Source organism: Magnolia sinica, chromosome 2, assembly GCF_029962835.1.
Source record: "Magnolia sinica isolate HGM2019 chromosome 2, MsV1, whole genome shotgun sequence".
Lineage (NCBI taxonomy): Eukaryota > Viridiplantae > Streptophyta > Magnoliopsida > Magnoliales > Magnoliaceae > Magnolia > Magnolia sinica.
Window position 1 is genome coordinate 12,087,940 of NC_080574.1, and position 26,399 is coordinate 12,114,338.

Sequence of the window (26,399 nt, forward strand, 5' to 3'; positions counted from 1 at the left end):
GGCCCAAGCAACTTCTGAATCAGGCTGATATTTGGTGTTCTCTCCATCCTGGCGGGAGTAACCTTATCAAGGAGCTGGATGGCATATAAACATCACGGCTAGACCTAGGAGTGTTTCAATGGTGGGCATCCGCATTATCTCTGTTCTCTGTGGTATGGCGCACTTTAGTGTTAGATCAGCCTGAGTTTTGGGCTTGTTTCCTAATATAAGCTGGAACAAATGATGGACGGAGTGGATTTTACACACACATCTCTGTGGCCTCCACAGATCCTTTTGATCCACGGGCTCCCCGTAGCACATGCTGTAGGTTAATTCGATTCCCGTCTGCGGGCTCCTATGGTCCCAAGAAGGTGACGCTCTTAAGAAGAGTGTAAGCAAACCTCCATTTTCGGCGGCAGCGGCAACTTCTCGAAATGGAGCTCTGTGCCCCTCGCTTCCTCTCCAATCTGCCCCACAATGGATCCTTCAATCCGAGCCCTCCATCTCTACACTCACGACCATCTCTAACTCCAAAGAGAATCCCAATCTCACTCTCAAAATCAGGTATTTCTTCTTCTTCTTCTTCTTCTTCTCTCTCTCTCCTCCACATTTCCTATCAAAAATCAAAATCCTAAAATTCTTATTTAAAGAGCAGATCATCCCTCTCTCTTGTTTTTCTTCTTTCTTCAATGCCTTTCCTTATTCGCCCGCTCGTGTTCTGTCTCGCATCTGCTTCCTAATATGATCACAAACCCTAGAAATTTGGATGCTTGAAATTACACGTTAGATTCGTAAAATTCCAAGGCGATTCGCTTGAAGAGAGCTTGAATCTGTGTTTTGCGTCTCGCGTCCCAACCGCTGCGCACGTATGCGAGATCACGGACACTCATTAGATGGTCCCACAGTCAACATACCCTGGCCCCAAAATTAATCCAGTCCGCTGGGCAGCATACTGCTTATGTGCGTTGAATATATAGACGGTCGGCCATCTAGAATCTAACTCTTCATTTCTTCTCATAGGCACGTGGCCTCCCAGATGAATGGATCGCCTGTTTTTGTGGAGGGGAGTGTTCACAGTGGGTTACACCTGATGAACAGTCCAGATTCCGCACACGTGCCACGTTGAAATGTGTGCCATGACTCCCCCTCTTCAAGCTCGCCCCTCGTGAATTGCCTTAGGAGATTGTAATTGACCCATCCATCCTCTACTGGTATGTATCCACCTCAAATCCATACTGTCCAAATCATTGGTTCCATTTTGGACAAGTCATGGCCAGGAATCACATTGATTAATGATCCCAAAATTTGATTTTTCCCTGTTGAATCTGGGCCATGGACCTTTTTTTTTAAATTTTTTTTAATTTTATTTAATTTCAGCTTTTCACTAAATGGCCAGGATCATCCGATCATTAAGATTTTTCCCCTTTGAATTTATGCACATCGCATCCACTTTAGGGTCCTTGATTTGGACGAATATCTTTGATTTCCCTGCAAGTGCCATCCATGTGTAGACTCTCTTTGGATATATTTTACTATCCTTGTCCTAGTGTATGCACCGTACGCTTGGGTTTTCAGTTGCACATGGGATCCATGGTTTAGTGGTCAAGACCATTGATCTTTTAGGCCTGCTGTTGATGGCTCATGCCACAGAGAGTTCCTTGATTTGACAATGCTAACCTTTCAATTCATGGCCTCCAAATAGATGATGGAGAAGAGAAATGCAACAAAAAATCCATGTGCCTCTAAATAAAGGCTTAACGTTGGCGGTAGGTTTTCCAATCTAAAGAGGTTTTGAGGCATTGCCCGTCCACATTGGATCACATCAAATCAATGGTGTGGAGTGTGGACCATGGTACCATTGGCACATTTATCATGTCCTTGATGCCCACAATAAATATTGTAATGCCAGATGCAAAATATGTTTGATCAGCCTCTTCTTTTGACATGTTTATTCATGATAATCGTTTTTTAGTAAAATTCTTTTTTGGGTAAAATTCCTTGTGGTATCTCCCATACTATTTCATGATTTGGGTAGCTTATATATTTCCTGTGAAGCATCTTCTAATTTTGTATCATTTGGGGCCTCCTTATCACTCGGATTTTTGTCATTTTATGATTTTAACTTTGTTATACTTTATGGTTGGTTTTGCATGAAATATTCTGTATTAATATGAAAAGCTCTTCAAGTGTTCTTAATACTTACATTCAGGATATGTGCTTTGAATTGTAGTTACATTATTTTCCTGCATGACTTGAAAGAGGCATAACTCCATTTTGACGACTGTTTCCTCATTCTGAATAGTGGGAAGCATAATTAATATTCGATATTTCTTCTTTGATTAAACTGAATGGTTCATAATGCAGTTCGCTTCTCTATCGAAACACAGGTTCAACAATCTTCCATGTTCCTTTATGTGAACCTTTCCTTGTTCCTTTCAGGATTGATATACATAGCTGCCTCCATGCCAAGAGCTACAACGTCTGATGAGACATCTACAAGTACGTCGAAGCAGTTTGAGCAAGTACCTGATGAAGCAACAACTGCCCAAGAAGTGCAGTTTGAAGCAGCAGATGCATCGAAAACTACTGAAGAAACTCCTATGGATGTACGGACACAGGTCATTGAATTTTTGAATCAGCTCAATACAAAGGTAACTCCAATGGATGTACAGATACAGGTCATTGAATTTTTGAATCAGCTCAATATGAAGGTATTGCCAAATAATTTTTACTTCCGTATTGAACAATGATAACTCGTTGATTGCAATCAACGTATGTAATAGTCTATTAGATAGTACATAATTGTAATCAACCTATGTAATAGGCTATTAGATCGTGCATGATTGTAATCAACCTATATAATAGTCTATTACATTGTGCCTGTGGGAGTTTTATGCTCTCATTGCTGGTCCTAGCCCAGATAAAGGAGGAGGGTTGCTTCAAGTTGGCAGCCGGCGTCAAATTTATGCCAAAACTTCCAACATGAATCCGAACAATATGACATTCCACACTCATTCTAGGGCGTTCTGAGGTTTAGGCCCTTGATATAGTGGAATGGCAGAAAAGGAATCGTGTAGCCTACTCCAATTAGTTGGGATAAGGCTTAGATGTTGATAATGGTGATATTGAACAGTGATCTTGACAACCAACAAAAAAGTAGAAATATTGCCATGATGCTTGTATCTCTCCCGCACCTATAGAACACACCGTACAACTCTATCCTAACCTATGTAGTCCACGAGAAATGTTGCTCACAAAGACCTGGTTGTTTGGGGCTAGATTGACTTTCTATTACCTTTGGCTACCAAATCAGACAATCACAATTCTGAGCAGATCCAATGAGCATCGCATGCCAAGGCCAGGGAAGCTTCAAATGCTTTCAGTATGGCATGGCTGCTTTTAATTGATAGTATAAGGTGCAAATTCAACCCTAGACGGTTAAAAGGTTGTGCTATTTACTTGATTGATAGTATATGTTGATTCCTGCCTTATTGGCGATTGCACAAACTTTTTTTTTTTTGAAAGTAACTGAGAGGATTTATTAAAAAAAGCAGAGAACAAAGAGGACTGCTGAGATAGCAGAATGAAAAGAAACTAAAAACCTAAAAAAACAAGATTATAGGCTTTTAAACCCATTACATTCGTCACCCATTCGAAAATCAACCTTTTGGCGAAGGACCCCACTGATTTGACCGTAGTCTGAGAGTCGTTAAACACTTTCTCATTCCTTTCCATCCAAACAACCCACCAAATTACAATAAGGGCCATTCTCCAAATTCTGGTTTTCACTCTATCAAGCTTGTGGCTGTGCCAAACTGCCAGCAAGGATGCGGCCGAGGAAGGGATACAACCAACAAAATTGAAAGAAGGCCAGAAGTCCCACCAGATTTGAGAGATAAAAGGGCAGTGGACCCAAAGATGATCTACTGTCTCTTCGGCATGCATGCAGCAGCGACAAATATTAACGAGTTACATCCCACGCTTCCTGAGATTATCAATGGTAAGGATCTGATTCCTCACTGCAAGCTAGGCAAAGGAAATGAACTTGGGAGGAGCAACATTTTTCCAACTGAACGGAGTTATCTGCGACGAGGAGGAAGAATTGAAGGCCATAAGCGCGTATAACGATCAGACCGAAAACATGCCAGACCTGTGGTGATTCCAAATAAGCTTGTCGTGGGCGGACTCATCCAAAGAAACATTAGATAGACATTGAAGCAACTCAATATATTCGGTCACCTCCCAATCCCTCAAGTTTCTGATACAGTTGATTTCCCAGACCCCGCTGTTTCCCGAGTAGGAGAAGTTGTTGGCTATCATACTGTTTTTATTAGCAGCTATTTTGAAGATACCTGGAAATCTACTACTCAGGGTGTTATCGCCTATCCACTAATCTTCCCAGAATATGATTCTCGTCCCATTGGCCGGAAGGAATCCTATATTTGCAAGCACTGCAAATTTATGATGAAGGATGCCTTTCCAAAGGAAAGAGGCTCTGTATGTAGAAGTGTTAATAGTCCACCAACCTCCAGGAGAGAAGCCATATTTGCCTTTAACTATGATGTTCCATAGAGCCTCAGGTTCGTTACCTAGGCGCCAGAGCCACTTACCCATGAGAGCTGAATTCATTATCTTGAGATTTTTAATGTTAGCTCCCCCATTCCTATAGTGAGTATAGACTTCCTGCTAGTCCATTAAATGGAATTTCTTTTGGTTATTCTTGCCGCACCAAAGAAAGTTTCTTCTAAGAACGTCAATACGATTGAGAACAGGGGTTGGACATCTGAAAAGAGACATGTAGTACTGAGGAAGGTTGGACAGTGCTGCTTTGATAAGAGTAATTCTACCACCAATCGACAGATATCGACATTGCCACATAGCGAGCTTTTTTTGAGCTTTAACAATAATTTTATCCCACATCATCATCGGGGGGGGGGGGGGGAACTAATTGTTAGCGGGAGGCCAACGAAAGTTATGGGGAAGGAAGCCGAGGAGCAGCCCAGGATATGAGTGTAATCAGAGAGATCTTGATTTGAAACATTCACCCTGTAGAGATTAGATTTGCCCATATTAATTTTCAGACTCGAGACAGCCTTAAAGCATCTTAGGGCAGTTTGAAGATTTTTAACTGAGGTTTTATCGGCCTTGATCATGATCAAGGTATCATCTGCAAATTGAATGTGAGTGATAGGAATAATAGAAGGAGCGACAAACATGCCTTTAAATAGCCCAGCATACTGCCCACTTAGAATCATTTGAGACAATGCCTCACCAATCAAAAGAAACAGAAGAGGGGAAAGAGGGTCACTTTGACGTAATCCTCTGGAAGCAGAGAAGAATCCTTTGGGAGTACCATTTAGGAGGATTGAGAAATGCGCAGAAGACACACATGATCTGATCCAACCCCGCCATTTTTCGCCAAAGCCCATACGCAGCATCATATATTGCAGAAAGTCCCAGTCTGTATGGTCATACGCCTTTTCGATATCCAGCTTGTAGAAAATTGATTTTCTTCCAGACATATGAACGGAATGCAAGCATTCGTTGGCAATCAGCGCACCATCGGTGATCTGTCTCCCTTTTATAAATGCATTTTGGTATTTTGAAATAAGGGTCCCCATAACGGCAGCAAGGCGAGATGATAGGATTCTAGCGAGAATTTTGTAAGGGCCACCGATAAGACTAATGGGTCTGAAATCTGAAAGGGCTGAAGCTCCAGGGACTTTGAGGATTATAGAGATAAAGGAGGCACCTAAACCTTTAGAAAGCTTCCCCCTGACATGGAACTCTCGGAGAAAATCCATTATATCAGCTTGAACCGTATCCCAGAACACCTGAAAGAAAACCATGGTGAAACCATCTGGCCCAGGTGATTTATCTCCTGACAGAGCAAAAACAGCTTGTTTCGCTTCCTCTGCAGTGAAAGGGGCCTCCAGCAAAGCAGATTCCGAAGTCTGGATGGCCTAGAAAGCAATGCCATCAAGCCGAGGTCTGGACCAACCTTCGGAAGAAAGGATAGAATGAAAATGGTTGATTGCGCTAGCCGCAATCTCATCCTTATCTTCAATCTGTCTGCCTTCCACGGAGATGCAGCGAATGGCTTTACCGCGAGCTTTCAGATTAGCGATATTGTGGAAGTATCTAGTATTTCTGTCACCTTCTTGAAGCCACTTCACTCGAGATTTAACCTTCCAATTAACTTCATCTTCCAAGGCTCGGGCAGATAAGGCCTGAATGATCTGAATCCTTCTAGCTAAGGTCTCTTTCGGAATTTCCTCCCCATCGTTAGACACGTCAATTTGCTGAAGTTCATCTAAAAGAGATTCCGTCTCCCACTTTCTTTTGTTAAGTTCTTTGACCCTCTAGTCCTTGATTTAATCTTCGAGGAGTCTAAGTTTACACGGCAGCCTATGGTCCACAAAACCTTCAACTTGGATAGAATTCCACCATTCCTTCACTTTGTCCTGAAAACCTTCGACTTTGAGCCAAGCTGGATTAAATTTGAAAGGCTTGGGACCCCAATTAAGTTCCTTCATTGTGAGCAAGATTGGGCAGTGATCTGAAGTTGTCCTGGGCAAGGCGGCCTGATAAACTGATGGGAAAGCCTCCAACCAATCTGCAGAAAGAAGAAACCTATCCAATCTCGATTGAATAGGGGATCTACGATAGTTGGACCAAGTAAATGAAGCCCCCGACAAAGGAAGATCGATTAGTTCTCGCGCTTGAATCCAATCAGAGAATTGTAGCATAGCCGAAGAAGTTCTCCTAAGACGGGAATGTTCTTCTGAGAAACGAGTAACATTGAAGTCGCCGACATAACAGGACGGACCTGGGAAAACCTGTCTTGACGAAGACAGTTTGGTCCAAAATGAGGGTCTGAGAGAGTCATTTGTAGGACCGTAAACAGAAATTATGTTACAACAGAAATTAGAAGACTTAGCTTGCAGAATGATGGAAACGGAGAAATTGCCGATAAAAGAAGATTGCATATCCCATTCGGACGATTTCCGGGCAACCAAAATACCGCCCGATGAGCTGGCTGCATCCAAAGTAACGCGGTTGATGTGACTGGCTCTCCAGATAGATGACATCAATCTATCTGAGAAAGAAGGAACTTTCATCTCCTGAAGACAAACGATGTCCGGATTCTTCCTGCTTATCGAATCCTTGATCAGACCCCTCTTTTGCTTAGAGCCCAGCCCCCTAACATTCCAAGATATAATATTCATTGAGGAACGATACTACCCCCAGTGCCCTTGCGTCCACGTCGACCCCCCATCGAAGACGCTAAATGTGGAATTGGTTGGAGGCAAATCAGTTCTCTGTTGGACTGCCGCTGTGCTGATTTGGAGGGAGTTCTGGAGGGAGGAAGGGGTCTGCCTCAATTTTCGATGAACTGGAATAAACTGGTGTAATCCTCGGGTCTGTTCCCAAAGGATAGACCGACGGATCTCCCAACATGTCCGATCGCATCTCTGATCCATTTCTTATTTTGAATTTCGTCGAAAATATCCTCTCTACTTTTCCCTGGTAAACTGTTTGCCGATGTAAAATTATGCCGAAGACCTGATGAAGAGTTGCTGGAGGGTTGTTGAGGAGGGTGGCAATTGGAATACACTTGAAGAGTTTCAACTTTTAAAACTTCAGAGGGTAAATTCTCCTGAAACAACGTAAGGGGACCCATCTCAGCCCAGTTGAAGGTCCGAGCAGGGGATTGAGAGAGGGAGCAGGGGATTGAGAGAGGGATGCAGGAGTGGAGGGCTGAGAATCTGACAACAAACTTTCGGAATAGGCCCCCTCAGATGAGGCGTCACCCCAATTCTCCGAAGGGATAAACCCTCTGGAATGAGAGTGGTGAGAAGGGAGGGCGGGAAAGGGAGCTTTACAAGGAGAGGGGTTAATCGGCACAGATTCAGATATATTAATCGGGCCACAGATAGTTGTCGAAAAACTGAGTCGGGCAGAACCTAGACCCGATTCCAAAGACCCGGAATTGAACAGGCACGCTGGGCCTGATTGAGTGGAGTGAACTGACACGTGGATGGCTAAGATCTTATCAGGAGCGTTGTCAGAAGGCACCTGGATAGGGGCGGCCAACATATCTCCTTCATAAATGTGATGGGGCTGGCGCCGAACACGTGTTCTCTCCTGGGTCTTCGTCAGCTGAGGAGTGATGACTTTCTGAGCGTTGGAGGCAGAGGGGATGACACGTGGAACGCGCTCGTTGGGTGACGATCCCGTGGCGGCGAAGCAAGATATCTCTTTTGACGGATCGAGGGCTGGAGCTGCTAGGAGGGAGGCACGTGTGTCCTTCAGACTGCAAGGGAAGAGACGTTGGTGGCTTGCATCAGCTTTTCCCGCCTGACGAATTTCCAATAGTCCACGGGAGTGCGAGAGTCGTGTTCTTTCATCTTCGTTTGTGTCTTGCATCGGGGGCGAGTGCTCTGGATCTCTCTTACTCCATACTTCGCCCCAACGGAGATGGGAGGACCCGACAATTTCCTGTTGGACAGGAAGGAACAGAGTACGGTTGTTGACCTTTACCTTTATGGTTTCCGGCAGAGGAGATCCTTTGTTTCTCCTAATCCTAGCTCTGATAACCCCAACTTCTATGCCCGATTTTGTCTTTGAGTCCATTTCCAAAATGAAACCCAGGGAAGAGGCGACCGTTATTAGAAATTCATCATACCAACATTCCATCGGAATATCCCAAATGAGAACCCATATATTTTCTTTGCCGAAAATGGAGAATTCTTCCCATGATAGAACTTTGATCACCGGACTAGAGATAGGCAGAGGAAGCTTCAACAGATCTTGGAACAGAGATCCTCCCGCCCTGATCCAGAGGGAGTTATATCCCAATGGTTTGATGTCGGACAGGCCTATCTTAATCCCGGTCGAAAGGAAGATCCATTCCCTAACCGACACAATGGTAGCTTCATCAGTAGTAATAATAACAATAGATTTGGCGAGTTCAGCCCTCTTTTGATTAAAGATAAGCTGATCAACGATGATAACTGAGTCAGAATCAGATATAGAGAAATCGTCCCGAGAAGAAGGGCGCCGATTATTAGTCGGTTCGTAGGTTCCCTCCTGTTGCCCATCTGACGAGTTGGGAAGTTGAATCGGGGCATCAAGAAGCAGGGCTTCTTTAAAAGACTGAGGTTTTCGCTTCTTAGGAATACCAGGAACTGGGCGGTAAACCATCGAACGTTTCGCAGAAGGAACTGTAGTTGAATTTGACACCTTTTTAAGAGATCCCTGCTTAGCGGTTTTCGATTCAGGGCCATACCGCGCCCTTTGCACTAAAATCTTCTTTCCTCCAAAGCTCAAACCATGAATCATGCTAACTGCTCTAGCCAATTCTGCCTCGCTACCCATGCGCATAAGAGCGAAACCACGAAAAATTCCACTCTCTTTGTTTCTAGGCATGATGACTTCCATGACTGCTCCTGCTCTACCAAATATTTTTTCAAGATTAAGAGGGTACCACCCAATGGGATAACCTTTGACGAAAAGGGTGGGGTAGGAGGAGTATTTGGATCGTCCCTGAAGAGTAGGGACCTTTGCATATTTCCTATGCGGCTTTGCTGGACTGTTACCTAGTTCCCTTCGTCTTCTCTGTCAGAGGCTCGGTTTTGATCGGCTACAACGGCCTTCCCTTTTTCCGCTGCGGAGAACCTCATTGCTAAACCTTTTTATCGTAATTTCTAGAAACAAAAACACAATATTCGCATCATCACCAACCCTCCAATTTAGTGAAAAACCTTTCCATTGAAAGGAATGACTTGTCTCTTTCTATTAAAGCATCCAAATCAGAAAAATCCAACGATTGCACAAACTTGGCTGTATTAACTTACAAAACTCTTGCCTAATGTTTTTAGTTCTAGACTTTTTCTTCCTCCCATATAGTAGTGTAGTAATGAGATGGTCGTATAATGTGTGAAGCGATACTAGAAGTAGTAACGTGATGCAGGACAATTAACCACTTTCTCTAAAAGCTTGAACTGTTAGAGTATGGCGAATTAATCTCTTTATCTCATAGCCTAAGCCCCACATCTCGTGGGTTATGACCTCGGCCGAACCCCCCTAGTGGGCTCGTGGGCCCCTAATAACATGGGCCGCCCACCTCGAGTGTGTCCCCACATCCCACGGGCTACCCCACTCAAGCCCGATGTGAAATGCCCTTGCATTAATCACCCTCGATGAGGAGTCTTGAACACGAGACCCTCCTTGTGGGCCCCAAATCATATGGGTCACCCCACTCGTGTGTGTCCACGCATTTCACGAGCTACTCCACTCAAGCCCGGTGTGAAAATGCCCCTGCATTAATCACCCCCGGTGAGGAGTCTCGAACACGAGACCTCCCGCTCTTATACCAATTTGATGCAGGACAATTAACCACTTGCTCTAAAAGCTCGAACTGTTAGAGTATGGCGAATTAATCCCTTTATCTTATAGCCCTGGTCCCACATCTCAAGGGTTAGGACCTCGACCGAACCCCCTCATGGGCTTGTAGACCCCAAATCACATGGGCTGCTCACCTCGAGTGTGTCCCCGCATCCCACGGGCTACCCCACTCGAGCCCAATGTGAAATGCCCCTACATTATAACGCTTTGTCTTCATCCTTGATCGTCTCTCCGAGTTTTAACAACTTGCTACATATCTTCGTAAACGAGTTCAAGTGGTCCAGAAGATCGGATCTTTCCTTCATCCGTAGCCCGTAAAGTCGTTTCTTCACAAACAACTTGTTAATGAGGGACTTCGCCATGTATAGATCTTTTTATTTACTTCACATATCCATGGCTAATTCACTATTCAGAATGTTGTACATAATTTCATCCGACAGATAGAGATGGTAGCGCTCATAGCCTTCTCCTTGAGTTCGCTCTAGTCATCTTCCGACATCTTCTCCGGTTTAGTCTCTAACAACGTCTTGCTCAACCGTTGTGACACTAGAATATCTTTAACCTTTCGCTGCCACGAACCAAAATTGTTCTTCTCGTCGAATTTCTGGATATCGAACTTCGACCCTGACATCTTCGCCGAATTCCCGAACGTCCTCAACCTTATGCTTTGATACCACTTTGTTGTAATTCTGAGCCCACACAAATCCGTATCAACCCTAGATATTAGAAATTCATATCTAATACCATTGACAATCCTGCACTTTGCGGAAGCACGTTCAACGACGATAGAACAATCAAATAGAAACAACCAATTAAAGCAGAGCACAAACATGATTTTTACGCGGAAAACCCTTGTGGAAGAAACCACGACACAAAGCGACAGAGATCTCCACTATAATCGAAACCTTAGAGTTATACCACCCACCTTCTCCGATTACAGAAGCAACCTGATCTCCCCTTGCAGTGTGCACCCTAGGAAAAACCTTAGCCCTTGAGAAAATCCATTCCCAAGCCCTTACAAGTGTAGAAAACCTTCTCACCTTGCAAAACCCTTGCCCTATGAGAGAAAACACTCGTAATACCAAGTCCTAATCGTATTAGGCCTTAAATACCCCGACTTTCGCAAAACCGCATAACTGCGTCGGTCTGTCAGTTGGACCGACGACAACTGTCAGCTGAACTGATTGAACATGCTCTGCTCTAGACTCCAGAGCGAGAAAACATACATTCTGTAGGTTGGACCAACACTCAATTGGTCCGACTGACAGAACCTCCCTGACCCTGCAGAATGCAAGGCACTCACACAACAATGTCAAATACTTGTATCGGTGCCAATATGTTAAATGACTTAAATTGCCTCAAATGGACAAAGCAAGGGCAAGATTGTTAAGAATTCTCTGATAGAATAACTAGAGATGTTATGAGAGGGGCCTTTGCTGATATATTGAGTCTTTGAAGGGTTTTAATTTTAAATTATTTCTCCAGGGTATTCTTGTCCCTACTAACAACAACAACAATAGTAAGGGTTTGAGTCCATGGCTTAGTGGTACACAGAGTGTGTTTCAACATTGAGGTCATGTGTTGGAGTCTGTGTTACCTTTAAAAAAACAATATTAGCAATAATTCCTAAGGCCCCGTAAACCAGGATTTCTACAAATGTTTATGTGGCTTGGAAAGCATCATTCGATGCTTTTACGTTGCATGCCTAAATAATAACCACCAATTTCATTATTGTAGCTGAGCTCGGGAGATGCATATACCCTTCTTGGATATGGAAGTGGTGCTTCAGTGGCTCTGTGGATCTCATCAGCCCTTGTTGGTGCAATTGACTCCATCCCCTTGGTATGCTTTTCAACACTTCCCTCCAGAAAATTGTCAGAGTTTCACGAAAATTTGAAGAACAGTTTGACAGAGTTGTTTCCTGCTATTCTTTTTGGTTGGTTTATGATCTTTAATTTTGTAAAACAGCTTCCGAAGGTGTTAGAAATTATTGGTCTTGGCTTCACGATCTGGTTTAGCTATCGCTATGTAATCTTTAAGGTAACATTGGGGAAATGCTATTCTTCCAACACTATTCTCTTGGTTATGGGATTTTGCTTAAGTTTGTTGTCTGATTTGCAGAAAGATAGGGATGAGTTGTCAGCCAAAATTGAAGAGTTTAAGCAGCAAATTATTGGGTCAACTGATGACTGATATACGAAGGTACCTGCCATTTTTGACATAGTTTGTCTTTGCTGCATCTAGATGGAAGTGTGGGGTGTTATTCATGTTTCCTTAGTTTGCCTTGAGATGGAAACACTAGATTGGGATTTAGTGGTTTTCTCACTGTTACTGCAGATTATGTTTTTTCCCCTTTAATTTTCAAGAATATGTGTAATCAGTACTCTCCAAAAAGAAAAAAAGGTTGTAATCACCATCTAGCCTGCATGACTCTCCACATCCATTGGACAACTAAGCAAAGTCACTTTTTAATAACTTTTTGAATGCCCCTTTTCTTCAGATAATATATGCATACCACGTACTCCACTACCCTTTACTATTAGATTTTTGAAGGGTGACTACCCTCACTATTATTGAAACTTGAAACTCTTAATTGCTAGAAGGATCATCTTAAAATAAAAAAAATAGAAGGTAAAGATGCAGACCCAGTGTTTTAAATATCGACGATATCAGCCGATATATCCCACGATATATCTTGTATCCCACATGTGCGACATGAAATGCACGGTTGGTACCGATACATCCCACCTATTCGATCTAGTGAGCATTTTTTATTTTTGATCCATGTTTTTGTTGTAAATCACGTTAAACCGGTGTCAAATGGTACAAATCTATGATTCTTCATGTTTTTCATGAAAAATCATGGATTTGGAACTTCGATTTCGAGATTTGGGGAGATGGGTGATGCAGGACAATTAACCACTTGCTCTAAAAGCTTGAACTATTAGAGTATGGCAAATTAATCCATTTATCTCATCGCCCAGGCCCCACATCTCATGGATTTAGGACCTCAGTTGAACCCCCTTCGTGGGCCCCAAATCACATGAGCTGCCCACCCCGAGTGTGTCCTCGCATCCCACGGGCTACCCCACTCGAGCCTGTTGTGAAATGCGCATTAATCACCTCCGGTAAGGAGTCTCGAACATGAGGCCTCCTCCGTGGGCCGCACCCACCCCGAGTGTGCCCCTGCATCCCACAAGCGATCCCACTTGAGCCCCATGTGAAAATTCTTCTATATTAATCACCCCCAGTGAGGAGTCTCGAACACGAGACCTCCTGCTCTGATACCAATTTGATGTAGGACAATTAACCACTTGCTCTAAAAGCTCAAACTATTAGAGTATGGCGAATTAATCCATTTATCTCGTAGCCCAGGCCCCACATCTCATGGGTTTAGGACCTCAGTCGAACCCCCTTCGTGGGCCCCAAATCACATGAGCCGCCCACCCCGAGTGTGTCCCTGCATCCCACGGGCTACCCCACTCGAGCCTGGTGTGAAATGCGCATTAATCACCTCCGGTAAGGAGTCTCGAACACGAGGCCTCCTCCGTGGACCACACCCACCCCGAGTGTGCCCCTGCATCCCACAAGCAACCCCACTCGAGCCCAGTGTGAAAATGCTCCTGCATTAATGGGTAAAGTTGTGAAAAATTGAGAAAAATCAAAACTTCTCAATTTCTCACAAATCAGTTGCAATCTTTGTATCCAAACACAAAACTAAACATGTATGTAATCTGATCTATGATTCTTCTTTTGCTTTTGAATGTATTGATTGTGTTTCCATAAATGTCTTCTTACGTTTATAAATTATATAAATAGACTTTGAATATACCTACATCAGTTCAGTTGAAAAGAGCATATATTAGGACTCCATACAAAGGAAACCCCTATTATGTGCCCTTTTATTTGTAATGTTTTGATTCCTAAGTGTGTATTGATGTCTTTTTCAACAATCCTTGAAGTTTCATTGAAAAATTCGACCAATTTCCCAATGTTCCTAGGTTTCCCAGCAACAATGATACATTATGTGATACAATCGATATATCTCATGTGATAACCGATATGTATCCATATCCCAAGGGTGCGATACATTACGCGATAATGATATTTAAAACGTTGGACCTATCCAGGTTTCTTGCTTCATTGGCAGTTAACCTTGGCATTTGACTAAGACTAAGAACTGGGATTCTATCAGTGAGAGATCTGACTTCATGGATTGAGAAATTGTGGCAGTGCTTCTGAACAAGCTTGTATTGTTCTATAGATGATAGTTACCCTTCCATGGTTCCATCTGTGAATTCTCATCCTCCATGGACAGGTTATCATCCAGAAGGGCTGGCGCCTGAAAGGAAATCATGCAGGTGTCTGTCTTTGTGGTTGGTGAGCTTTGTAGGGACATGGTTTTTCACTTGACTATGCTTCTGAACTCTCTTTGCTTTATGCCAAATTTTTTACTTGGTTAAGAATAAGGAAAATGGAAACTGTTTCCATGTTCTATTTGTTAATGACAGAGAACTATGGAAAGCAATATTTATTTGAATTAATGAGAAATTCTGTAAGGTAGATACAAATTACAATGTATAACCCCAAACTACAGGAACCAGACATATATATACTTTTTTATTTGTCATTTTGACACAATTCTCTTCACTTTGGACACAGGACTCTCAGAAAAGTAAGTAATTGAGAATGTCAAATGTTTCACCAAAGACCATAAGTATCCTGAAGGTATCTCTTGGTTGATCCATTTATTGCTTTTGAGTCCCCTTGAAGCAATAATGTAGAATGAAAGAATATTTGAAAGAAGATCGTAACACAACCTAATGCTTCACATCTCCTGCTCGTTAGATGAGCTCATCGAGACAGCATAGTATGTGTGAGTGATCGAGGGTTCAATCCCTACTGTTAACATGAAAAAAAGAAAGAAAAATAAAAAGAAAAGAGAACCTAATGCTTCATCCTCTTCTTTGATTGCCTTGTTGAAGCAATTGATCCAGCAGCGGGTAATGTGTTGAAGAGTGAAGTGATTGATAATATGTGCTGTGCAGGTAGTTAACTCATTTTTTTCCCTCTCATAGCCATAGGTGTACCCATAGATGCTTAAATAATAGTGTTTTTTGCATATGCCCTCCTCCCTTTTTGTTATCATCATCATCATCTAAGCCTTATCCCAACTAATTGGGGTCAGCATTGATATATCTGGATGTTATTTATTTATTTATTATTATTTTTTTAATTGGCAAATATGGATTTTATTAACAACAGAGAGGCCCATAGCCCAAAATAACAAGCAAGGACCAAAAGAACCTGATCAGAAAAGATGGGCGAAGCCACTCGAGGAGGGGACAAGTCAAATATGTGGATGTTCAATTAAAATGCCATTCCAGATACGTCAGCTGATCTAGGCTTCATTTACTAGAAACCAGTGTTCGTGTTGTTGGCAATATTATTGATAGTATCGCGATAATATCTTTTTCGGCAGCCTACTGACATTGGCTCCCCCTTTATTCGTATCCCTCCCTGGTTTCGACGAGTTGTTGGCGAAAATGGCGACATTTTCGCACATAACACCTTTGAGCATTGTTGCCATGTAATAGCTTCTACGATGCAACTATATATATATATATATATATATATATATATATATATATATATATATATATATATATATATATATATATATATATATATATATATATATATCACGATATTATCACTACAGTAACAATGATTTCTACCGACAGCAGCACCCGTGTAAATAGCTGAAAATCGAAGATTATTTATTTATTTATTATTATTTTTTACAAAATAGAAAACCGAGAGGACTTGCTGTAATTCCTTCAGATCTTGGTTGGATGATCAATTTCGGCATCTCCTCTTGAAGCTATTTGTATTCGAGTGGAAGATTTGGGGCGATTTTGGAGATTGAAGCTCTCGTGGGCCGGAACTTAAAGATATGAAAAAATCCCCCCAAACCCTCATTTTTCTTAGATTGAAGCAGGGATTTCACTTGAAATCCATGTTTATGCATGAGAATCATGCATTGACATGGATTTTAAGTGTAAAATTCATAGTTTTTGGGATCAATTTGATCCGATTTGGGGAAAATGGGAAAAATCTGTTTTTTCCCAATTTCTTCCCAAAATTAACAAATTGAGGTCCCATTTTTTATATCATTATGAAAACGGGCTGATCTAGCCATTGCTTAAAATTTTCTAAAATTTTTGAAAATTTTAAATATTTTATAAAAAATAATAATATGTTTATTGTGAAAAAATATTTAATCCATTTTTTTTTCTTCCTTTAAATGGGGCCATTAGGCAATTTTAATATATGATAATTAGTGATGAGGATGGGGCCATGGGATGACCTAATTAGAGCCCATTGGGGCCCATTTAAAGGAGAAAAAAGGGGGATTAAATGATTTTTTTTTTTGATTTTTGTTTTTATTTTCAAATTTTCAAATACAAATATATTTGATGTAAAAATTAATAATGTATCATCTATCATGTATGTATGCATGGATGGATGGATGTGACAGTTGGGTGGGTGGGATGGATTGGATGGTTAGATGGATGGATTGGGTTGTTGGATGGATGGATGGTTGGGTGGATGGATGTGATGTACGGATGGATGGGATGGATGGGATTTACTTTTACATGTCCTAATTATTGTATGTTACCTGCATTTGTACTATATAAAATTATTATTTGTATTATATAAAATCATTTTGTTTACTATTGGACTGATTTTTTATAGTAGTATATGCTTTTAAGCCCCAATTAAATAAAAACTTACTATTTTATGCTTTTTAAAAAAAAAAAAGTTCCGAATATGCAAATATGTGTATTAAGGCATGCCCTGAAGTTTCATTGAAAAAATCCACCGTTTTCTCCTTGTTTCTCCCTTTTTCTCCACATTTTTAGTTATCGGTGATAACAATATTATATCTTTATTTCCGGCTAGCAAAACTTGTAGCTGTGCTGACAACTCGAACACTGCTAGAAACGGAAGACACTAACTAAATGCATCTTGTTTTCAACTCAAACAAAACATAGCATAATGACTTTCAAACCAGGCTCCATAAACTGCAGCCTAGAAACATTGAGAATCATATAAATATTAGTTTACAGCCTTCTGTTTTAAGGCTTTTGTCCCAAGTCTTAAAAAAAAAAAAAAAAACACTTGCCTTTTGCATATTTGTAACTTCCCATGACTCTTCGGGGTGCAAATTTTCAGCCCAAGCCCAACCTGACTGCAACCTAACCCAACCCAACCCAACCCATCCAAGATTTTGGGTTGGGCCAGTCGGGTTCGGGTTGAGCGCAACCCAAGTTGCACCCCTAATTGGTACTACTCCTAAGTTCTCTCAAATATATTCATTTCTAATTCTATCCTTTCTTGCTTTGCCTCTCATCCATCTCAACATCCTCATTTCAGCTACACTCATCCTATGAACAGGTTGTTCCTTAACTGCCCAACATTGCCTCATAATCATGGCTTGTCTTATAGTTATCCTATCAAATTGCCTTTCAGTTCGAGCGGTACGTGATGATCACATAAACCTCCAAAGGCGCATCTCCATTTCTTCCACCCAACTTGAATTCTATGGGCAACATCCTTCTCAACCTTCACTCTTGTAAATTCCTGACCCAAGGTATCGAAAGTGGTCATTTTGGGAAACTTCTTGTTCAGAAATCTTAACTATTTCTTTGTAGTCACTCCTATTGTAACTAAAATTGCACTCTATATACTCTATTTTAGTCCGACTAATTTTAAATCCTTTAGATTCTAGAGTAGTTCTCCTTAAATATAGCATTGTGTTTACACCCTCCATTGTCCTGTCAATCAAAGCTATGTTATCTGCAAACAACATGCACCATGGGATCTCTTTTTGCAAATGGCTCATTAACTCATCCATAACCAATATGAAAAGGTACAATTTCAATGCCAACCCTAGTACAATCCTACCATAATTGGGAACTTGTCTCTCCACTAGTGGCCCTCACATTTGTTTCTACTCCCTAATACGTATCCTTAATCACGTTAATATATCCTCTTGATACTCCTTTCTTTTGCAACGCTTGCTTAATCTAGTCCATTGGTAGTTAGCACTATATTGTACATGGGGTTGGTATGAAGCTTAATGATTGCGAAACAGGCATTAAGGTAGGGTGCAAATCTCATTGTTGCAATAGAAATACATCAAAACTTCATGCCTCCACTACACTAGTTATGCATAGGATTTGGGCGAGATGGGATGGCATGTTTTTGAAGCAGAACCTGCATCAAATTCAGGAGCAGTTTCCATTGGACCTCCCAATGAATTCCGTACTCTAAAGGGGTCCTGAGCTGGGACAGGACCAAAAGAACCAGCAGCCCATATCTAGTGATGCCAAAGTGCGGTGCCCCATCACTTCAAAAATGATTGAACAATGGGCCTGAAATTCTGTCCTTGGCGAGGGGGTTAGGAATCTCTAGGAATTTTTGAGCCAAATTGAAGTTGCGGCCTAGACATCCCCAAAATTTGGTCCATTGTGGACATTGGGTTGCTAAAGTTTGGAAGTGCTTAGTGTAAGTTGACCTTAGAAGCAGTTTCCATTGGACCTCTGATGTACGTGACGTGATGTCCTCATCAACCTCCCAATGAATTCCGTACTCTGAAGGGGTACTGAGTTGGGACAGGACCAAAAGAACAAAGAGCTCATATCTAGTGATGCCAAAGTGTGCTGCAAAAATGATTGAGCAATGGGCGTGAGATTGTGTCCCCAGGGAGGGGTAGGAATCTCTAGGAATTTCTAAGCCAAATCGAAGTTGTGGCCTAGACATCACCAAAGTTTGGTCCATTGTGGGTATTGGGTTGCCAAAGTCTGGAAGTGCTTAGTGTAAGTTAACCTTAGTTAGGCTACAAAGTTTGGCCATTTGTAGTGGTTTTCTTTGCCTCTTCTTGTTGTTCTATACGATTGATTTCAGTTGCCTCCAATGGATGGATGTGAGTCGGTGGCTATTAAGGAGCTTAGTGATTGGGTTGGTTGCGTCAATTATTGATCTTATGGAGGTGCAGGTCTCAAGTGGGGAGCACTCTGCCATTGAAAATGGTATAAGCTTTATCAATTGTTTTGCTCATGTTGCATTAGGCAAGGCACTAGACATTGTGATAGTCACTAGGCCATGGGTCAAAACATGAAATCGAAGCTTCTTCTTCTTCTTCTTCTTCTTCTTCTTTGAAAGGTGATAATTTTATTAAGAAACGGCCAAAGCCAAAAGAATTACAAATCGAACCAAGAAAGAGGAAACAAAAACTCTCATAATACATTTGACGCTCTTTCCCACTCCAATACATTGTTGCCCTATTAAACACCTTTGAGACCCTCGCACCCTGATTCCTAAAACAACGACTATTTCTTTCCCCCTATGTAAACCACAAACCCGCCTACGTCGCCATTTTCCAAATTACCTTACCGACCTTACCCACACCACTACCATGCCATGCTAGCAAAAAATCCTCTATTGCATCCGACATTACTCGTGACACCCTAAACAGATGCAAGAAGATATCCCAAATTCCTTTCACAAATGGGCAATGGATAAAAATATGATTTATCATCTCATCATTTTGAAGGAACATTATGCAAACATTCAGGAGCACCATTTCTCTCTTGCGAAGATTGTCAACTATAAGTGCCTTATTTCTTCCCACAAGCCATGCCAAAGTTGCAACCTTGAGTTGAGTGTCATAGCGCCAAACTGAAGTTGTAGGGCTATAGTGATCTCCTGAAGATCCACTTAATACTCTACACCATGCCTTCACTGAGAAACGCCCAGTTTTTTCCTTCGGTCCACACCATCTTATCCCTTACTTTTGGCAATGCTTTTCCACTATGCTATAATTCCAAAAGGCTGACCAAATCTTCCATTTCTTCATCTAACAATTTCTTATGACACGGGGTACCTAAATCACATCTTCTCCTTGGGAGGAGGAACAACGAGCCACCAATATATTTGCCTTCGATGATATTCTCGCTAGTCGTGGCAAAACTTCATTCAATGCCTTTTCAACCAACTAGACATCCTCCCAAAAGTGGATATTCTTTCCATCACCCAAGGAAAATCCCACATTCTCCATAAACTTCTACCTCAACATTGCTACTGATTTCTATACCGCCAAAGCCCTATATAAAGATGCATCCCTTGTCCATCACCCCTCTTCTTGAACCCCATACTTCCTTTCTGACGCAAGGATGAACGTGTTGAGGTCGAGCACCGTCTTCCTCAAAGGATAACTATTCCGAATCCACGGAACTTCTCTGAACTCCTCATAGAGATACCTCGAATCCATGAGGAAAAGGAGAAAAATAGAAAATAATTTCTAGAAAATTCGGAATAATTTTATTGATAATAAAAAAAGAGATTACAACTCTTTAAATAATGCTACGAACCCTAGGGAGAAGTTTTGGAATCAGACTATAACTAAAACTCATAGAAATCACAACTTACTATAAATAGTAAACTTACTATTTATAGATGGTCGTGATTTTAACTAGACCTCGTGGTTTTTGGCCAAAAATAGTATGTGTCCTATTTGGCTCAACCATGCTATACTCCTAATAATTCTGAGCACTTTTCATGTTGGACGCAACTCCTAAAGCCCAACGGATGAAGAGATATAACCAAACTAAAACTTACTATAAATAGTAAAAACGAAATTAAAGCAGGAATTCGACCGTCGATCTAATGGTATTTCGCAAAATCGGCATGGGCAACCCGGCGTAGTGGGGTTGGGTGGCTAAAGGAGCTCGTCCTACCCCAAAATCATGTATGGTAAGTCCGATATCTCATTCCGATTGCGAGATACGTCCGTTTTAAGTTCTGACGATCCGGATCACTTCTGTCGTCGACCAGGCCTTTTCTGATCCATCTTGACCATGAAAGTGTCCACGACCCGCTCTACATCACTTTCTATCACATCTCTGCATAGACTTCCTTTTTCCACAGCAAACCTTCATATCCATTTCCCTAAAAGAGCTTGGTTCGTTTAGTCTAGCTTCCAAAGCCCCGCTCCTTTCCTCAAACGGCTTATTATCTCTTCCCAGTTTGTTAGATGATACTAACATTTTTTGTCTACCCCTTGCCATAAGAAATCCCACTTCAATTTTTCTGACCTATCCAATTATGATCTCAAAACTTTGAAAAAAGGACATGAAAAAATAAAAATAAAATCAGAAGATAGGACATAGCCAATTTTACAAGCGTCAACCTTCTACCCATGGGAAGATATCTACTTTTCTATCTCGAAAGCTTGCCTTGAAATCTTTCAAGTATTTTATCCCACATCCCTTTTCCTAGCTTTCTTATATAGAGTGGAAGCCAAGAGTTGGTAGATGGAAATGAATCCATACATCAGCCAAATATGCTAGCAAAATTGTTTCTTCTTTTGATAGGCCAATATCCAGAAGCTCACTTTTGCTTATATTTACCTTCAAGCCTGCTTGATCTTACTTAAACCGTCTACTTTACTTTCTTTTGCCTCACAAAAAAGTATAGTGTTTTCTGCATACTGAAGGTGAGAAACTTGAAATCTGACTTATCCACCCTAAAAGCGTCGATAAGACAGACATACTTTTACATCTCTACCTAGTATCTTGCTTAAAGCCTTTGTCGCCACCACAAACAAATATGGAGAAAAATGATCCCCTTGCTGCAAGTCTTTGGTTCCCGTGGAATAGCCCTTTGGAGATCCATTTAGCAAAACCGAAAACGTTGCCGATTTCACACACATTTGCACCCAATTCCTCCATATCTATCTGCATCCCATTTGATCAAGCATGTAATCTAGAAAATCCCACTCCAATTGATCACATGCCTTTTCTATATCAAACTTGCAAACTACTCTTTTCTTCCCTTCCTTGTGATGTGCATTGATGCATTCGTGCACGATCAAGGCACAGTTTGTTATTTGCCTCCCTGCTACAAACACCCTTGATTTTTATGAGGGCCCCCCTAGTAAACTTATCGGTTTGAAGTCCCCAAGCACTCTGCTCCTTTCTTTTTCGGGATTAGAGCAATGAAAGTAGCACCTAAGCTTTACGTAGCCTTGCCGAAGTTTTCATATTAGTCACAAATTCTTGGCATTAAAGAAATGACATAGAGCCATAATGTTAACGTGCAATGTTGGTTGTCTATGCATGAGGCAATATTACATGTTATCACTGCTATGCCAAATATTCTCTTGTAATCTCTGTAAGTCGAATCTATTTCAAAGGAAGCAGATAGAGCAAATTCAAAGGAATTTCCTTTGGGTAGGGGAGCAAGGCATAAGTTCCATATTATGAGTTGATAAGAGGTGCACAGAAGAAAGGAGTCTTGACATTGGTAATTGTAAAGAGAGGAATTAGGCATTGCTTAGCCAATGGAGTTGGAGATTTGGAAAGGAGCTAAACTCTATGGTCTAATCATTAGAGGCAAATGTGGTTGCTTGGAAATAGGTTGGTTTCCTGGGATAGTCCAAAGTGGAGGTGGTTAGAGGTATGGAATGCTATGAGCAAATTTGGCTCAAGGCCAACGAGGTGAAATAGGGAGCTAAGGGTCAGGCTACATGAATAGTGGGATCCGATATGTGGTGGGTGATGGGGACAAGGTGAGATTCTAGGAAGATATATGGGTTGGTGATGCAGGACATGAAATTCAAGTATGATGTGCAAGATTTCAGGCTTAAGATCATACTAAATTAGAAACAATTACACAAAATTCCACATCCCACATAAATTCAAGCACTCAATCAAGGGGAATCTATGCGGATCGAGGCCTACACATGCTAGGGCCAGATCAATCAAAATTATAGACCAAACAAGAAGCAAATGAGGATAAATTCATTTACACATGCACAAAAATAATTTCCCCAATCCAAGGGGTTCAGAAATTTGAATTCGGGGAACCCTAAGGTTGAAGAAATGGCATGAAATTGGAGATTTGAATAATTTAAGGTTAGATTTAGGGATTTTGGGTGAAAGAGGAGTGAAAGAGAGGAGAGAGACAACTAGAGAAGTACCGCATATATGGACAACAGTAATGGCCCAGACGCATGTGCGTGTGATCCTAGTCACATGTGTGCGGGGCTCACTATTTAGAAAAAGGCTAGCGTGGCCCTGGTCAGCCAAGGGTCAACTCCAAAACTCCCAAATATCAGCTCGATCCGATGCACGATTTGTGTGGGTACTCCGCTGAAGTTTCAGCCCTCCTGTAGGGCCAAATTCTGAAAATTTGCTGTAGAGAGAAACGGCTGCAATGGAAGATGGATTTGAAGCGTAGATGATTGTAGGAGAAGAGAAATATAGATGAAAGAAGGTGGGGGTGAATCGAGATAGGTGTGGCTTTGCACCATGGTAGTTAGCCCTTCGAAGAAGGGAGGGCTTCGCACTCAATTAGGTTTTCATAACTTGGAAATGAGCAGAAAAACGTAAAAATTTTATTAATCTTCAATGAATCAAAAAAAGACTACAAGGGGTGCCTATTTATAATAAAACCCTATACCCCAAAACTCGCGCCATGTGCACAACCTATTACTTGGCGACGGAGTAATAAAAAATAACAATTAATCAAAGCAATCTAAACCATCCATGATACTCCTAATAACAATAATAAACAAAATCCAAAGTACTAAATTAATTAGAATAGTGGGTCACGATCATGAGAACCCATTGTGGGATTCACATGATGATCGGGTCCACTCTAAGGGACCAAAACGCAGTCCTCTAGCTAGGAGGTCCTCCCTGGACGTCGTTATCAATCTAGATCGACGATGAGGTCCTCCTCCTCCTTGCGTTCGCGCGTAGGGGGGCGTGCGTGTGCGCGTGATGTCCCCATCAGTTGGGGAGGATGCTTTGATAACACAATTCTTGCCTTTATTTTTTTTGAAAAGATCACAGAATTTCTATTAAAAGAAAAACGGAGAGAACAAAGATTGCCGAGGAGGCAATGAGAACTAAGCTCCTAGGAAGCAGAGATTACAGCCCTTTAGGGAGTCAACATTTGAAGCCCATTCAATGATTATCTAAATAACTCTTCGCCTAGAAGCCTCCACAGAATTTGATTCGTTTCTGAAACATCTGCCGTTTCTTTCTTCCCAAATGGTCCACCAAACCGAATCGCCATATAGGGGTTTTGTGTTTTCCAAGATGCACTCCATGCCACGCCTTTAATAGCCGGGCAGAAGAGTCCGAAGGACACCACTTGATGCCGAAAGGATTTAAGATTGAAGGCCAAATCTGATTGATGAAAGGACAATGGACGAATAGATGGTCCGTCGTCTCTTCGTTCGCCATGCAGCATGGGCAGATGTTTGGGAGAATCATCCCTTTCTTCCTCAAGTTATTGATTGTAAGCACCCTGTTCTTTCCAACTAACCACCCAAAGAAAGCGATCTTTGGAGGAGTCGAATATTTCCATATATGATTAGTCATGATTTGATCATCGAGGAGAGGGTTGCTGTCCAACTGTTTGTAGAACTACTTTACCGTGAAGGATCCTGATTTATCTGCCTTCCAAATCAGCTTATCTTCCATCCCCGAATCCGGCTTAGCCATGGAGAGACGTTCTAGGAGTGCCGCATATTCTGTAGTTTCCCAGTCCTGAAGGTTTCTTCTGCAAACTAAATTCCAAACTATATTTCCAGCAGAATAGGAGAGACAGTTTGCAACAGAGATGACTTGGTTAGGGGCTATACGAAAAATGTTTGGGAATTCTTCTTTGAGAGGAGAATCTCCCAGCCAAGGATCAAGCCAAAATTTGACGTTTTCACCGTTGCCAATTTTGAAAGTGATACTTTTGAGCACCTTCTTTGGGAATTCTTCTTATCCCAGATGAAAGATGGTCTTGTCGGAAATTATCTTGATGTTATAGGGGGCAATGTTGTATGGAACATCATTTTTCATTGTCATTTTAAGGACAATGAGATTACCGGGTTTGGTGTGTTATGCTGCATGATTAATAAGATCCATGTGGATGTGAGTAATCCTGATCAGAAAGTTTGGAGATGTGGGGGCTTTGGTCCCTTTCCTTTGAAATCTTTTTTCCTGCTAGTGCGTTGATAGAGCATCAGTCCTATTCCTTTGCCAAAGTTTGGTGAATCTATCTCCCTCTCAGGGTAGAAGTGTTTGCTTGTACATATATGGCAAATAAAATACTGACTTTGGATAACCTAAAAAAGGGAAAATATCCCCCAACGAAGAAGGGTCTCTCAATTGCCTATTCTTGCATTTCTTATCAGCAAGGGAGGTGTGGTCCTATTTCTTTGGCCCATTTAGTATAAATTTGGCGATCCAAGGTTCGTGTTAAGCATCTCATTTCAGGTTGGGCTAGATGTCATTTCTCAGAGAAGGGGAATGTATTTTGGAAATGTTGCTGGTTGGGATCATATGGAGCATTTGGAAAGAAAGGAATGAGTTGATATTTGAGGACGGGGCTTCTTCAGTTGTGCTCCATTCTTAGTGGATTAGGCTGTGATTTGCCTGGAATTCGTTGGGTCCTCTAGAGTGGAAACTCTTTGGGATTGGATGGCCTTTCTTTTTAAAGCTTATGTTGGGTGGCCTTCCTTGGTTGTATTCAGTTCTTCTGTTTCTGTTGTTCTAGGGTTCTCTTGCGATTTTTGTTTTGTTCTCTTCTGGGGTTGCTAGTGTTGAACTAGTTGGAGTGATGAGAGGGTCACTTTTCTTGAGGGCCCCTGGTTGCCTTCTTGTTTTGCTGTTTGCTTTCCTTTTTGGCTTTAATAAAATGGTGGCTATCATTATAAATAATAATAATAATAATAAAAAAATAATTTAAAAAACTCTAAGAGAAGGGATTTTGGTTATCTACTACTTGGGTCTGTCTACTACTCCAACCCACATTACCCCCACTATAACATGCCCCGTGACTGCCCATTGCCAAGTGAAATAATGTTTGAGTACTTCATCTTCCCTAGGGATGTATATGTAAGACACTGCAAGATGATTCCTTCTCATACAATTCTGGTT

At 41.6% G+C, this 26,399-nt stretch overlaps 1 protein-coding gene across 10 annotated transcripts in view; it reads left to right on the forward strand.

Annotated features, from left to right (window-relative positions):
* Positions 1-322: 322 nt before the first annotated feature.
* The window catches only part of LOC131235011 (protein CURVATURE THYLAKOID 1D, chloroplastic-like), a 32,709-nt gene continuing 6,632 nt past the window's right edge, over positions 323-26,399 (forward strand). Inside the window, exons 1-8 of one of the 10 annotated variants that reach the window (XR_009165898.1) lie at positions 323-543; positions 2,419-2,690; positions 12,127-12,231; positions 12,358-12,429; positions 12,511-12,591; positions 15,052-15,117; positions 15,375-15,437; positions 15,655-15,957. Coding sequence is in view for 6 of the 10 variants with exons in the window: in XM_058232113.1 (XP_058088096.1) it covers positions 414-543; positions 2,419-2,690; positions 12,127-12,231; positions 12,358-12,429; positions 12,511-12,582 (651 nt within the window). In the remaining 4 variants the exon portion in view is untranslated. Of the gene's footprint in view, positions 544-2,418; positions 2,691-12,126; positions 12,232-12,357; positions 12,430-12,510; positions 12,865-14,707; positions 15,023-15,051; positions 15,450-15,654; positions 15,958-26,399 lie in introns of those variants that run through there. The other 9 variants (XR_009165894.1, XR_009165895.1, XR_009165897.1 and 6 more) reach the window with 9 other exon arrangements.